Source organism: Quercus lobata, chromosome 2, assembly GCF_001633185.2.
Source record: "Quercus lobata isolate SW786 chromosome 2, ValleyOak3.0 Primary Assembly, whole genome shotgun sequence".
NCBI classification, from domain to species: Eukaryota; Viridiplantae; Streptophyta; class Magnoliopsida; order Fagales; family Fagaceae; genus Quercus; species Quercus lobata.
The window spans coordinates 63,417,050-63,432,812 of NC_044905.1; the positions used below are offsets into that span (position 1 = coordinate 63,417,050).

At 34.5% G+C, this 15,763-nt stretch overlaps 3 protein-coding genes and 1 pseudogene across 4 annotated transcripts; all 4 read left to right on the top strand.

The window, feature by feature from the left end:
* The first annotated feature begins 355 nt into the window (after nucleotides 1-355).
* Nucleotides 356-3,158, top strand: LOC115976167 (probable caffeoyl-CoA O-methyltransferase At4g26220). Its single transcript, XM_031097308.1, has 5 exons — nucleotides 356-447; nucleotides 540-619; nucleotides 1,153-1,297; nucleotides 1,376-1,507; nucleotides 3,074-3,158. Exons 1-5 carry the CDS (start codon nucleotides 379-381, stop codon nucleotides 3,116-3,118), a joined length of 471 nt encoding a protein of 156 aa, XP_030953168.1. The 5' UTR covers nucleotides 356-378; the 3' UTR covers nucleotides 3,119-3,158.
* LOC115976164 (probable caffeoyl-CoA O-methyltransferase At4g26220) lies at nucleotides 2,367-4,762 on the top strand. Its single transcript, XM_031097306.1, has 6 exons — nucleotides 2,367-2,443; nucleotides 3,074-3,158; nucleotides 3,241-3,320; nucleotides 3,826-3,970; nucleotides 4,048-4,179; nucleotides 4,294-4,762. The coding sequence occupies exons 2-6, from the start codon at nucleotides 3,090-3,092 to the stop codon at nucleotides 4,582-4,584; spliced, it is 717 nt and encodes a 238-aa protein (XP_030953166.1). The 5' UTR covers nucleotides 2,367-2,443; nucleotides 3,074-3,089; the 3' UTR covers nucleotides 4,585-4,762.
* A 993-nt stretch (nucleotides 4,763-5,755) lies between these two features.
* On the top strand, nucleotides 5,756-8,847 carry LOC115976166 (probable caffeoyl-CoA O-methyltransferase At4g26220). The gene is made up of 7 exons (XM_031097307.1): nucleotides 5,756-5,904; nucleotides 6,538-6,622; nucleotides 6,714-6,793; nucleotides 7,681-7,825; nucleotides 7,898-8,029; nucleotides 8,228-8,320; nucleotides 8,422-8,847. Exons 2-7 carry the CDS (start codon nucleotides 6,554-6,556, stop codon nucleotides 8,542-8,544), a joined length of 642 nt encoding a protein of 213 aa, XP_030953167.1. The 5' UTR covers nucleotides 5,756-5,904; nucleotides 6,538-6,553; the 3' UTR covers nucleotides 8,545-8,847.
* Nucleotides 8,848-12,568: 3,721 nt separating this feature from the next.
* Nucleotides 12,569-15,734, top strand: LOC115976165 (annotated as a pseudogene). The gene is made up of 5 exons (XR_004088262.1): nucleotides 12,569-12,741; nucleotides 12,842-12,921; nucleotides 14,614-14,758; nucleotides 14,836-14,967; nucleotides 15,136-15,734. The product of XR_004088262.1 is annotated as a probable caffeoyl-CoA O-methyltransferase At4g26220 (transcript).
* Nucleotides 15,735-15,763: the final 29 nt, after the last annotated feature.

The following is a 15,763-nucleotide window of genomic DNA, read 5'->3' on the forward strand; positions in this document are numbered from 1 at the left end:
TTTTTTTAATAATGTTTGGAAGCGTTATTGATATGAAGTGATCCGCTTTCAGATTTTCATTGCATTCTAATAAGTTTTTAAAAAATTAAACGTTTTGCTCAAGTAAACAAACGAGGGAAAAAAGAAAAAAAACAAACACTCACTAAGTTGTATCCAAACAACGGCAAGCAAAAAAAAAAAAAAAAAAACGCAAAAACGCAAACGCAGGAATTATAAGTTGTATCCAAACACTCACTAAGATATATATGCAGTTATGTTTTCTCTCTTCATAAACAATGAAATTGCTGGCCCGCTGGAATATTATAACCCTTGTCCTTTTTTGAATGATATCATTCTTTAGTGATTCTACTTCATTAAAATATACAGTAAGTAGAAGCAATGGAGCAAAATGTGGAAAACGTACGTGCTCCTCCCAAGAGTTTGTTACAGAGTGATGATCTGTATCAGGTACCATATCATTCTCTCTTTTTATTTTTTATTATTTTTTGTTCAGCTTTTCTTGATTAAATTCGCAATTTTGTTATTCAATGGTGTTGCAGTATATCCTGGAGACTAGTGTTTACCCACGTGAGCCAGAATTTCTCAAGGAGCTAAGGCATGTCACTGCTAGTCATCCAAGGTGATTGTTCTTCTTTGTAAATTGTAACTAACTTGCTAGCTCTTTTGTGTACTCTTGTCAAGGTAATTTTTTTGGTGTTTAGAAACATCAACATGCAATGCACCTTCTGCATGTTCCTTTGATAGAGAAAACCAAAAAAGGAAAGAAAAACAAAAGGTGCAATTAGAAGTTAATTATCCTGAAATGACTTCAGGTATAAATGGATACATGTAACTTATCAAATTAAAATTTCTAGAATTATGAATGCCATGGAAGGAAACAGAGAAAATTAGTTCATGTGGTATTTGAATACCACCTTAAGAATTGGTGCACAACACAATCGATGACAGGCAAATTGTAAATCATCTAACTGGTTCAGTACTTGGTGACTAAAGAAATACTGAAGTTGTTTGTATCAACCATTCATTACTGATTTTAAACTGATTAGCGGGGACTTACAAGATTCTTTTTTCTCTCTCTCTCTTTTTTTTTTTTTTTTTTTTTTTTAAATATCTCTTAGCATTCAGAAAGATAATTAGCTTGTCATTTACTAGGGCAATGATGGCTACTGCACCAGATGCAGGCCAGTTGATGGCCATGTTGTTGAATCTAGTAAATGCGAAAAAGACAGTTGAAGTTGGAGTCTTCACAGGATACTCTCTTCTCCTCACTGCTCTTACAATTCCAGAGGATGGCAAGGTCTGTAATGGATATTCTTCAGTGAGAACCTTATACTTATCTATTAAACTACTTATGGTTTTCCATATAAAACTGCAGATCATAGCCATAGATGTAAATCGGGAGACATTTGAGATTGGGTTGCCAATAATTAAGAAAGCTGGTGTCGCAGACAAAATTGATTTCATTGAGTCTGAGGCTTTACCAGTTCTTGATCAGCTATTACAGAATGTAAGGAGGAACTTTCTCTTATTATTAGTCTTCTTTCATGTTTGTCACAATAAGCTTGTCATGCTTAAAAAAAAATTTCTCTCTCTATCTTATGGGTGTGGAGTTCGGATTTGATATGTGGTTATAGGGTTTTGATTTTTGAGACATGGGTGTGGGTGTGTGTGTGTGGGGTTCAGATTTGTGGTGTGGCTGTGGTGGGTTTAGATCTGAGATGTGGGTGGCTGTTATGGGTTCAGATTTGTGGTTTGGGTTCGGATTTGATTTGGGCATAAGGTCTGTATTTGTGATTTTTGATTTGGGTATTTGTGGGTTTTGATTTGAACATCTGTGGGTACCTATGAGTTTATGTTTGTATTCATTTGTGTTTGTATGTTTATGATGGTTTGGCTGTAGGTTTGGGATAGGATTGTTCTTGTTGATGTGTGTGTACATGAGAAATGAAAGAGAAAGAGGATAGCTTCAGTGAGAGTAACAGGGCAATGGTGACTGAAGGTGGAAGAGAATGAAATGAAGAGAGTGAGGGGGAAGGCGGGTAGGCTAACAGAATTTATGACATAGTGCTCAGGTATGGGTCCCACAAAAAGTAGAAAAAATTGAGTGATGAGAAATTGAAAATATGTGCCAAACAAGTGGGTAGGAAATTGGGGGTATTTTGAGTGATGAGTGATAAGTGATGGATGATGAATAACGAGTGATGAGTGATGAGTGACTATTTTTTTTAAACCAAACAAGGCCTAAACGTTTTGCTCAAGTAAACAAACGTGGGAAAAAAAATTCACAATCATATTATAATAAGCATTTCTAACTTCCAAACAAAAATGCGCTCAGACAACACGGCACACAGTAGCCCTGAAAAACCTGTAGCTGCAGGTGGAAGCCAGATACAATATCAGGGTCCTGGTTCAACAATTTATTCACATCACAATCTACAGCCAGGTACAAGTACCACCACTTGCACACACACACACTCTCTCTCTCTCTCTCTCTCACTGCACATTTTCAAGATAAATTTGCAGCCAGGTACAACTTAGTTAAGCTTTATATATAATCTAGGCAAGCATTGACTTCATTTAGAACTATAAGCTTTCTATCATTTCAGCCCCACCCCCCCCCCCCCCCAAAAAAAAAAAAAAACTATAAGTCGGATCTTTTCTTGGGTTGGCTGTTTTTATTTTATGTTTTTTAACTGATACATTCATATGGCTAATCCATTTCCTCCCTATGTTGAAGGTGGTCTTCTAAAATAGCCATTTATGCTTTTTAGTTGGTATAGGGGTATTGAAAAATTAAAGGAAATCAATGGAAGAAACATGGATTGAAGTAGGCTTAGAGGGTCTTTATTTGGAGAAGTCTGTGAATTTCTCTTTAAAGTCTGCAACAATCTTTAAAAAAACTGAATATGAATGAATATTTATAAACAATGAAGAGATACCAATGAAAATACACCTTTGAAAGGTCACTTGTGAAAAGACATAACTTTTAAAACTCTGTTAGGACAGCTACTAGCTGTTCGGAATAGAAAACATCCATTTTTGCTCTCATAGTGATTCTTCATCATTATTCTAGAACTTTATTGGAAGAAATGGAGCAAAATGCAAAAAAGGTACCTAGTCCTTCTAAGGTTATATTGCAGAGTGAAGATTTGTATCAGGTAGTACTATACCATTCTCCTTTTTCTAATTTTCAGATTTTCTTAGTTAAATACTCAATTTAGTTGTTCAACAATGTTGCAGTATATCCTGGAGACTAGCGTGTACCCACGTGAACCAGATTTTCTCAAGGAGCTAAGGCATGTCACTGCTAGTCATCCAAGGTAATTTTCCTTTTTTCTTAACTGACTTGATGCTAGTTCTTTCATGTACTTTAGCTCTTGACTTCTTTTTGTATATTCAAATTCTTGTCAAGATAATTTTATAGGTGTTTAGAATCCTCAGTATTAAATAAAATTTCTGTATATTCCTTTGATAGAGCAACACCACCAATGGTGCAATTAGAGTTTACTATCCCAAAATGACTTCAGTTATAAATGGATACATGTAAACTATCAAACCATATCAAATTCAAAAATTATGAAATGCCTTGGAAAGGAAATGGATCAGATTAGTTCGTGTGGGATTTGTAACCACCTTAAGAAATGGTGCACAAGACAATGGACGACAGGCATTTTGCAAATCATCTAACTGGTTCAATACTCCGTTATAGCAACAATTCTTGATTGAGTTTAAAATGACTTGATGGGGAGTTGGGGACTCTCAAACATTTTTTTTTTTTTAATAAATCTGAGCATTCTAAAAGATAATTAGCTTGTCATTTTCTAGGGCTATATGGGCTACTGCACCAGATGCAGGTCAGTTGATGGCCATGTTGTTGAAGCTAGTAAATGCAAAAAAAACTATTGAAATTGGAGTCTTCACAGGATACTCTCTTCTCCTCACTGCTCTTACAATTCCAGAGGATGGCAAGGTCTGTAATGGATATTTTTCAGTGAGAATTGTATACTAATCTATTAAACTGCTTATGGTTTGCATATAAAACTGCAGATTATAGCTATAGATGTAAACCGGGAGACATTTGAGATTGGATTGCCAGTAATAAAGAAAGCTGGTGTTGCAGACAAAATTGATTTCATTGAATCTGAGGCTTTACCAGTTCTTGATCAGCAATTACATAATGTAAGGATTAACTTCATCTTATTATTAATCTTCTTTCATGCTTGCCACAATTAGCTTGTCATATTTCTTTTTCTTTCTTTCTTTTTATGGCTGCGGGGGGTGGGGGATATGCAGCATGGAAATGAAGGGAGTTTCGACTTTGCTTTTGTTGATGCTGACAAGGTTAATTACTGGAACTACCATGAGAGGCTGCTAAAACTGTTAAAGGTGGATGGCCTAGTTGTCTATGATAACACACTCCAGAGAGGATTTGTTGCAATGCCTGAAGCGTTGGTTCCAGAGCACAGGAAAAAGGACATAGAGTTAACAATTGAGTTTAACAAATTTCTTGCAGCTGATCCTCGCATCCAAATTTCACATGCTTCATTGGGTGATGGCATCATAATTTGCAGGCGTCTCTACTGAACGACTGCTTGAAACTTTTCTGCAATTTACTTGCTTTATGAGGTTGAATGTAAATGCACCTGAACTACCTTGCTTAGATTTTTACTCCTTAAGATGGCATATGAATGGTGTGGTTTGAATGTAAATGAGTTTGAATCTCACATGAATAGAATTGTTTGGTTTTGGAATCACTAGAAAAAACCAGATGGCTTTCACTCACTTATGGACAAAGAGAATTGTCAAAATTTGATGTATAGTTTTTTATGAATAAGATGATATTATTAAAACCAAATCAAACAATTAGAACTCAAAACACCAACACTAGCAAGTAGCAACAGGGCTGCCAACAGGGAAGCAAATAAAGAAAACTCCCAAAAAAAAACCACAAAATACAAACCCACCCCTGCCCTGGCACAACCAGGCAAAGACCAACTAACAGACCAAACAAACAACACTCCATTCTACTCAAGCCTAGCCTATAATGATCCAATTTACGACGGGATTCTCATCATAGTAGAGAGGCTTGTATCACTGGCAGAAGCCTTTGCAGGGATGTATGCACTAGCTCATCCTCTTACATCATTCAAAATTTTCTTTCACCAATTGATCCTCTGAAACCAAATGGTAACTTTGCAAAAGTTACACCGTTTTTACACAATAGATTTCTAAAAGATCTAATAATTTTTTTTTTTTTTTTAAACACTACTATCCATATCATCATTATTGTTTTTCACCTCATTAAAGGAGGAATAAGTTGTGTGAAGTCAGCTGGTTTTTTTTTTTTTTCTTTTTTCATATTAGTTTGAATGTCAGACGAATAGCACTATATCGTTAGAAGAAAAGTAGATGGGCCGCAACCAAATGCAATGCAATAATCAGACAATCAAAACACAAATTGTTAATGATGTTACAGAATCTTTTTGCTATAATAAAAGTATTATCTCCATAGTGTTTTCCAAAGCTACCTCTAACCACTAGCCATTTTCAATATTAAAAATAGGGAGCACTTTGAATTTTTGTAAGATTGTTTGGAAGCATAATTGGCATGAAGTGATCCGCTTTCAGATTTTCATTGCATTCTAATAAATTTAAAATAAAAAATAAAAAGAAACGTTTGCTTAAGTAAACAAACGAGGGAAAAAAAAAAATCACAAGCATACTATAATAAGCGTTTCTAAGTTCTGAACAAAAATGCACTCAGACAACAGAGCATTCATTGACAGATCAATCACATTGAAGTGTTAGACAGTAGCCCTGAAAAACCTGTTGCTGCACGTGGAACCCAGATACAATATCAGGGTCCTGGTTCAACCATTTGTTCACATCACAATCTGCAGCCAGGTACAAGTATCACCACTTGCACACACACACTCTCTCTCTCTCTCTCTTTCTCTCACACACACATTTTCAAGATAAATTTGCAGCCAGGTACAACTTAGTTAAGTTCTATATATAATTTAGGCAAGCATTCACTTCATTTAGAACAATATAGTTGACATGTTGTATCTTTTCTTGGCTGGTTGTTATTATATTCTAGGTTTTTCAATTGATACATTCAAATGGCTAATTTGAAGGTGGTCTTCTAAATTGGCCATTTATGCTTTTTCGTCACTATTGGGAGTTTTGAAAAATTAAGGGAAAACAATGGAAGAAACATGGATTGAAGTAGGCTTAGATGCGCAAAGAATTTGTTTTCTTTATTTGGATAAGTCTCTGAATTTCTCTTTAAGGTCTGCAACAATCTGTGAAAAAAATGAATAGAATGAATATTTTATAAACAATGAAAATACGTACACCTTTGAAAGGTGACTTTGACCTTTGAAAGGTCACTTATGAAAAGACATAACTTTTAGAACTCCGTGAGGACAGCTACTAGTTTTTTTTTTTTTTTTTTTTTTTTTTGAGATTTACAGCTACTAGTTTTTAGGAATAGAAAACATTCATTTTGGCTCTTATAGTTCATCATTACCCTAGAGCTTTATTGGATGCAATGGAGCAAAATGCGAAAAAGGTAACCAGTCCTTCCAAGGGTTTATTGCAAAGTGAAGATTTGTATCAGGTAGTACTATACCATTCTCCTTTTTTTTTCTTTTTTTCTTTTTCATATTTTCTTGGTTGAATTCTCAATTCGTTCTCCAACAATGTTGCAGTATATCCTGGAGACTAGTGTGTACCCACGAGAACCAGATTTTCTCAAGGAGCTAAGGCATGTCACTGCTAGTCATCCAAGGTAATTGTCCTCTAACCTTTTTTTTTTTTTTTTTTTGGAGAAATTTTCTTAACTAACTTGATGCTAGTTCTTTCGTGTACTTTAGTTCTTGACTTCTTTTTATATACTCAAGCTCTTGTCAATGTAATTATATAGGTGTTTAGAAACCTCAGTGTTAAATGAAATTTCTGAATATTCCTTCAATAGAGCAACGCCACAAATGGTGCAATTAGAAGTTTATTATCCTGAAATGACTTCAATTATAAATGGAACGCACGTAAACTATCAAACTGTTTAAAATTTTCTAGAATTATGAAATGCCGAAGGAAATGGAACAAATTTGTTCGTGTGGTATTTGAATACCACCTTAAGAAATGGTGTATTAGACAATGGATGACGAGCATATAGCAAATCATCTAACTGGTTCAATACTTGGTTATAGCAACAACTCATGACTCAGTTTAAAATGACTTAGTGGGGACTTTCAAACATTTTTTATTAAAAAAAAAAAAAATCCAATGCAGGAAAGTGTAGGAAAATGAGGATTAACAAGAAACAAAAGTATAAACTCTAGGCTTTACCACATAGAATCTGCCTAAAAACCTTAGGCATCAGTCACCACCTAAAGATGTTTGGCATCACCACCAATCGAAGATAGAGACATATTCTCAAAACATAATTTTTATTCCAAATCATACTGCCTTCCACAATTGCAAGATCACTACTTTAAATGGTTTAGGGATTACACCAATAGAAAATACCTAATTAAATCCCTTAAAACCCTCAACATTAAACCCAAATTTAAAATTCAAATTCAAAAATAACATCTTAAGGTTGTTGTTGTTTTAGTGCTCCCTGCATCAATATCTCTCTTCATTCAAAAAAATAATTAGCTTGTCAACTTCTAGGGCTAGGATGGCTACTGCACCAGATGCAGGTCAGCTGATGGCCTTGTTGTTGAAGCTAGCAAATGCGAAAAAGACAATTGAACTTGGAGTCTTTACAGGATACTCTCTTCTCCTCACTGCTCTTACAATTCCTGAGGATGGAAAGGTCTGTAATGAATATTCTTCAGTGATAATCTTATCTATCAAACTGCTTATGGTTTGCCAAATAAAACTGCAGATTATAGCTATAGATGTAAATCGGGAGACATTTGAGATTGGGTTGCCAGTAATTAAGAAAGCTGGTGTTGCCGACAAAATTGATTTCATTGAGTCTGAGGCTTTACCAGTTCTTGATCAGCTATTACAAAATGTAAGAATGACCCTCCCTATATTATTAATCTTTTCATGATTGTCACAATATGATCTCATCAATTTATTATCCACAGACCACAATGAGGTCTTCACATTTCTCTTTCTTTCTTCCTCTTCCTGTTTTTTTTTTTTTTTTTTTTTTTTTTTTTTTTTTTTTTTGGTGGGGGGTGGTGGGTGGGGGTGGGGAATTATGCAGCCTGAAAATGAAGGGAGTTTCGACTTTGCTTTTATCGATGCTGACAGTGTGAATTATTGGAACTACCATGAGAGGCTGATGAAACTGTTAAAGGTAGGTGGCCTTGTTGTCTATGTTAAAGGTAGGTGGCCTAGTTGTCTATGATAACACACTCTGGAAAGGAACAGTAGCAATGCCTGATGCGTTGGTTCCAGATCTGGAAACAGGAGAGGGAGTTGGCAATTGAGCTTAACAAATCATTTGCAGCTGATCCTCGCATCCAAATTTCGCATGCTTCATTGGGTGATGGTATCACAATCTGCAGGCGTATCTACTGAATGATTTCTTCAGACTTCTCTGCATTTTTCTTGCCTTATGAGTTTGAATGTTATAATTGAACCTTAACTACCTCGCTTAGATTAGTACTCCTTTAGATATTAGTTCTCATATAAAGAAAAGTGTGTGGTTTTAGAAACATCAGAAGCTGGGGTTGCTAAAAGAACAGATGGCTTCATTCAGGTCTTCCTTGTGGACCAAAAAGAACTGTTGGCATTTTCTGTTTTTAGCTGCTATTATCAGAAAACAGTATATTTTCCATTGTGAGCTGAAATCATCTTCAACAAACGACTCTCTCTCTCTCTCTCTCTCTCTCTCGCGCGCGCTCTGAAGTTCCCCTTTTGTTTGAATAAGCCCAAGGTTCATTCTTATGATTTTCTCCACTTTTTATCCAAATGATAATCTATTCTTGTATACATTTGATGACCAATTAAGGAAGATATCCATCATGCCAATGAGGGTACAACGCCTGCTGCTTTTTGCAATAAGTAATTCAATCCCGGTACCTGTATTTTAGCCTAAATATAAATGGCCTAGGCTGCTTTTCTGTGTTACTGAATCAACTGTTGGATGTTTTGCTTCGTCTCCCCCACTTTTTAAGTAATACGATTTGAATCTATTGTCTAAACACATAAGTCCTTAATGCCCACAATTTATAAACTGTTCTAGACATTGTTGATTGTTCTTTCCCCAATGGCAGAAGACAGCTATCTTCTTAAAGTGCCATTCCTACTTTTAATCTTTGATCACACAGAAGTACGGTCATATAACTTAACATGCACAATCTCACATCTCAGTAAGTATAGTATAATATTAATGTCCTGTCATTAGTAGGAAGGGGTAGATTTATAGATAGCTGAGCCAAAGAGTGAAGTGTTGCAATGTCAACTGAGAGTTCGTGTCTCCTGCTTAACAGGTGGTATTATTTTCTCTGGTATGAATAAAGCAACTTATTCATTGAAAAAAAGAAAAAACAAAGCTACAGATTTGTGTTTGTAGAAAAATTTATAATGCACGTTAGAAGAAAAGTTGAAGGCATCAGCCAAAGAAATAATGAGACATAAGCAAAATACAAATTATTGATGATGTTACCAACTTTTTAATTTATAATCAAAAAATTATTTCCATACTGTTCTCCCAAGGTCCCTCTAAGCACTTGCCATTTTTTTATATTAAAAAACAGGGAGCACTAAGAATTTTTAGAGATTGTTTGGAAGAATTATTGACATGAAGTGATCCACCCTCAATTTTTCTTTAAATTAGTCGCAAACCTGGGCGCAGTGCACAGAAAAAAATTGATAATTTATTTTTTTAAGTGAAAAATGAAAATAGTATAGGAGACTTATAAGAGTTAGTCTCAAAACTTCTTAAAATGATGTAATTATTTTCTAACAAAGTATAGTTGATACAATATGTTAAATTTTCAAATTAAGCTATTTACATTTGTTATTTGAAAGTGTTTGAAATTTTGTAAGTTTTTATTTTTTTTTAAGAAAATATAGTGCATTTTACATTCAATATTATCTAAGATGAAGTATTTTGTACATAATATAATGTGTAGTTGAAATTTGTTGTTAGTCTTCCTTACATACAATTCATCCTCTATTAGTCTGAAATGACCTAAAGAATAAGTAGATATAAGTAAATTTATCAATTATTTTAGGAAAAAAAAAACTTCAATAACATAAGAAAAATGTAATTTTATCAAGAACCTACCAACATTACGCTGAAAATGTGACATAATTGTCAATAAAGCAACTTCTCTTTCTACACAAACATCTCCTCCCAAAGCATCACCAAAGTGGACGAAATTGATTGGTGTAGACTGACATTGACCGAACTAGACCAAAATATATCGAAGTGATACGCTAACATGGTTTAACAGAAGCGTAGCAATGCTTTATCTTTAAATATTACAAGCACATTAACTTGAAATACAAAATTTTTGGATGAATTTATAATGGAGTTTTAGTCATGACACGTAAATTCAAAATGGCAATTAAGTTGCCAATCACCAGGGAAGCCAATAAGATATAACAACATAGAAAAGAACATCAAAATGAACATAAATTTTTAAGTAAACACATTGTTAATAACTATATTAGACAAACTTAATTATAAAATAGGAACTTCAAAATAAAAATAAAAATAAAAACAAAAACAGTTAGATAGTAATTATGACGGTTAAGTGCATACAGAGCACTTATCATCCAAATAATTTTTTTTTTAAATAGTATATATATTATTAAATAATTTAATGAAATAAAAATTAAATTAATAAAAATCACATTCCAAATAGATATTATTTTAAAGTAATTTTTGTTTTTTCATTTTATATTTCAAGACCAAATGGACCGAACTGGTCCGAATTGACCAAGTGGAACGAATGGGACCAAATAAACCAAGGTGGACTGAACAGAACCGTAATGGGTTGAATTGGACCAAAGTAGACCGAATGTGACCAGAATGTATCAAAGTAGACTGAAATGCTACATTGATGTGGCTCACAGGAGGGTTAGCAACAATAAATGTTCCACTTCAACTTAGTAATATATAGAATATAGATAGAGAAGCTTTTTTTTAAGAAAGTTTTAAAAAACCTTAAGTAAACAAAATGAAAAAATAATAATAATAATTCACAACTTTCCTGTAATGGTCTAACTTGCAAGGAAGGTTTTTTAGGATATAATTTTAAACTTTCTCCTGATGCATAATCATGTTAAAAATAGAGTATGAGATTTAAGGAACATATTTTGTACAAGAATTTTATCAGTGGTGAATAAAACGAAGCCTTAATTAATTCTGTTTCCACTGGAAAGTCAACTGTCAGCCACGTAAAGTGTTAGTGTTAGACAGTAGCCCAGGAAAAACCAGTTGCTGAAGGTGGAACCCCAATTCACACCACAATCTGCAGCCAGGTACAACCACTCTCTCTCTCTCTCTCCCTCTCTCTCTAGAACTTTTACAAGATAAATCTGCAGCCAGGTGCAACTTAGTTAAATTCTATATATAATCTTGGCACTTATTCACTTCATCTAGAACTATGTGTTATATCTTTTTTGGGGTGACTGTTACTATATTCTAAGTTTTTTATGTGATACATTTGATGTATATATATGGGCATCATATTGAATTTTGACTAATACAGTCTTTCTTTCTTTCTTTTTTCTTTTTCTTTTTGTGTCCTTTGTTTTCATAGGACCCCTACGGTCCAAGTAATACAGATGTTTTACAGTTTTACTTGTAAAAAATGATACATCTACGAGAAATCGAAAATCATAATGACTTGAGGTTTTACATCTGACAATATTGAAATAGGAATGCCAAGAAGCAATAGGACAAGATAAGCATTAAGGTGCAATATATTGTGCTAGTTGTATCATAGATCACGATGTTAATTGATTTGTAGTAAAGACCTAGGCATTTTGCAAAGGCTAGGAATTAATTGCCTCCAATAAGTGAACTAGTTGGTTTGAATTGCAGTGTTGATGTTCACAAAACAAGAGTAACTGCTTGATGAGGCTGAAGGAGTTGATTCAGTCCGTTTTGCCGGGATAATCAACATTTATTCCTGATGTCATATATACGTTGAGATTTCTATGGCTCTATTCTTGGCAACACTTTACAACTGTTTAGTTTGCTTTCAATGAGAGAAAAGAAAAGAATTATGTAATGATGTTTGGTTATGTACAATAAATGGAAGGAAACTACAGAGAAAAAAAAATTAAAAAATTATTTTCAGTAACTTCTTTTCTTGTTACCAACTTTCAATCCAAATCTAACCTATTGTGGAGAGAAAATTTCTGAAATTTTTGAATAATTTTCTTCTCAATTACTTAGCAAACAATGAAACATAAGATAAACTGAAAACCTCCATTTCTTTTCTTTTCTTCAGTGTATACTCCAAAGGTAGTGCCAAGAAGGAGATTTACCATATTTTCCTTAGCTGACCGGCTGACCACCTTTTTTTCATTTAAGTTTGGATCTACATATATATATATATATATATATATATATGAGGTTTTATAAATTTCTTTCTCTTTGAAAACAATACATTGCTGGTATAATATATCGTTGTCCTTTCTAAATGATATAATTCTTATAGTGAGTCCGCCTAACTTACCTCTTTATAGGAAGAAATGGAGAAAATTGTGGAAAAGCTACCTCACAATATATTGCAGAGTGAAGATTTGTATCAGGTACTGCACCATTTTCCTCAACAACACCCTCCCACCCCCCTCCCCAAGCAGGCACTTTTGCCGTTTGAATTCTCAATTTCATTCTTCAATGATGTTGTAGTACATACTGGAGACTAGTGTGTACCCACGTGAATCAGAATTTCTGAAGGAGCTAAGGCATGTTACTGCTAGCCATCCAAAGTAATTGTTCTTCTTTCTTATGAACTTGATTCCAGTTCTATCTTCTACTACAATTCTTGACTCCTTTTGTATATTCTGACTCTTGTCAAGGTTATTTTTTAGGTGTTTATAAACAAACCTCAGCATGAAATGAAATTTCTGAATATTCCTTTGATAATGCAAAAGTAAAACCACAAAAATGATGCGTTCTAAGTCCATAATCCTGAAATTACTTTAGTTATAAATGGATGCCATTTAAATTCTTAAACAATTTCAAATTTCTAGAATTATAAAATGCCATGTGCACAAACAGACTTAATATGGGTGCACACAAACCTTTTGAAAGGAAAAAGTTTTCAGATTGTGAAGATTCCTCAAGAGAACAGTTGGGGATGGAGGAAAACCATAAGGCTTAGAAGTACAGCAAGGCCATTCTTGTAGTTTGCTGTGGAAGATGGGAGAAATATTCAACTATGACGTACAGTTGGCATTCTGAAGGAGTTTGGCATTCAAAATATGGATTTAGAGTTGTATATGATGCATCCAGCAGTATGAATACCCCAGTCTCAGGTGTGCTGCAAGAAAGAGATTGGATCTGGAAGCCTGTAAGATTGTAAGCTCTAGTATCAATTCAAAACAAGCTTCCTCTGATTAAGAAGAGAAGGATCAGGCCATTTGGATTCCATTCCAATCAGGAAAATTCACTTGTGCAGAGACATTGAATGAAATTAGATCCAAGTGACCAGAACTCAATATGGTTCTCCATTGTTGTCCCTAGATATGCTTTTATTGGCTGGTTAGCAGACAGAAGTAGGTTGGTCATTCAGGATAGGCTGCTGCAATGGGGTTACAATGGTGATACGGCTTGTATTTTCTGCAGGAGATGCTTCCCACTTGGAGAGCTGAAACAGTTGATTGGGGAGAAAAGAGTTGTTCTTTTCAAGCTAGCTTGGAATGCAACTATGTGCTGCAACTAGCTTCAAAAAAATGCAAGAATTCAGTGACCAAGTTGAAACAGAGGATGGTATAGGTTATACTTATCAGATTGGAAGTTAGTGCCCATGTGGAGAATAGAGGGAGCTATTGTATTCAATCCTTTTTCTTTTTATAGGTAAATAGAAGGAAGGGGACTGGTGGGGTTTGAACCTCAGTGCCTAGGCACCATAAGAGGTGTTGGAACCACTGAATCTTGAATAGAGTCCTATGTTGTGAAGAGGGAATCTCCTTTCTATAGATGACAAAATATATTATAAGTGAGGTGTAAATGGGGAATCAAAAGTTCTAGAAAGTGAAGAGTAATTTGGTGTTTGTGCAGTAGGTTAGTAAGCTAGCTAAAGTTGATTGTAATAGCAGTTAAATTTAACTAGTTTGTACAAGTGTAGAGTGTTTGCAGCTTAGCAGCTGTGTACTTTGCTTGTAAGCATGTTTCTTTGTTTTGAATAAAGTCACTTGTTCATCCAAAAAAGGCCATGGGAATGAAATGGAACAAATTAATTCATGTGGTATATCCCACTTTAAGAAATGCTGCACAAAACAAAGAATGATGTGCATATTGTAAATCATCTTACTGATTCAGTAGTTGGCACTGAAAGAATTAGTGAAGTTGTTTATAGCACCCATTCTTGATTATGCCTTCAAAATGACTTGGTGGAGAGTTTCAAGCATTTTTTTATCTCACAGATTCCAGAAAGATAATTAGCTTTTCATTTTTAGGGCTTTTTACTCTACTGCACCAGATGTAGGTCAGTTGATGGCCATGCTGTTGAAGCTAGTTAATGCAAAAAGGACTATTGAGCTTGGAGTTTACACAGGATACTCTCTTCTCTTCACTGCTCTTACAATTCCTGAGGATGGCAAGGTCTGCGATGGATGGCTTTAGTGAGTATCTTATAGTTACCTATAAAATTACTTATGGTTTGCCATACATTACTGCAGATTATAGCCATAGATGTAAATCGGGAGACATTTGAGATTGGGTTGCCGATTATTAGGAAAGCTGGTATTGCAGAAAAAATTGATTTCATTGAGTCGGAAGCTTTACCAGTTCTTGATCAGCTACTGCAAAATGTAAGGATATATTTCCTTTTAAGGATATATTTCCTTTTATTATTAATATTCTTTCCTGATTGCCACAATATGATCTTATTATCTCTATTTCCTCTAGTTTTAAATTTTATTCAGCTCATCAGTTTACTACCACAGTAAAGTCTTCAAGTTTCTCTTTCTTCTTTGCAGCATGAAAACGAAGGGAGTTTTGACTTTGCTTTTGTTGATGCTGACAAGGTTAATTACTGGAACTACCATGAGAGGCTGATGAATCTGTTAAAGGTGGGTGGCCTAGTTGTCTATGATAACACACTCCGATGAGGATCAGTTGTGATTCCTGATGCATTGGTTCCAGAATTCGGGAGAGAAATAAGGGAGAAAATAATTGAGTTTAACAAATTAATTGCCGTTGATCCTCGTGTCCAAATTTCACATGCTTCTTTGGGTGATGGTATCACAATCTGCAGGCGGCGTCTCTAATGAGGAACTGCTTGGAAGTTGAAACTTCTCTGCATTTTACTTGTTTGAGTTTGAATGTAAACGCACCTGAATTACCTCGCATATATTGTTACTCCTTCAAATATTAATAGTCATATGAAGACTGAAAATCAGTTTGTGATTTTGGAATCATCAGAGCCTCAGGTCACTAAAAGTACAGGTGACTTCACCCACTTCTTCCTTATGGATAAAAGGGGGTGAGGATGGTTTGACAATTTCTGCCTAGCTATTATTATCAGAAAACAGTGTATTCCATTGTCAGCTAAAATCTCTCTTTTGTGAGGATGCAATTATTGGAGCTTTATTGTTTTATTTATTT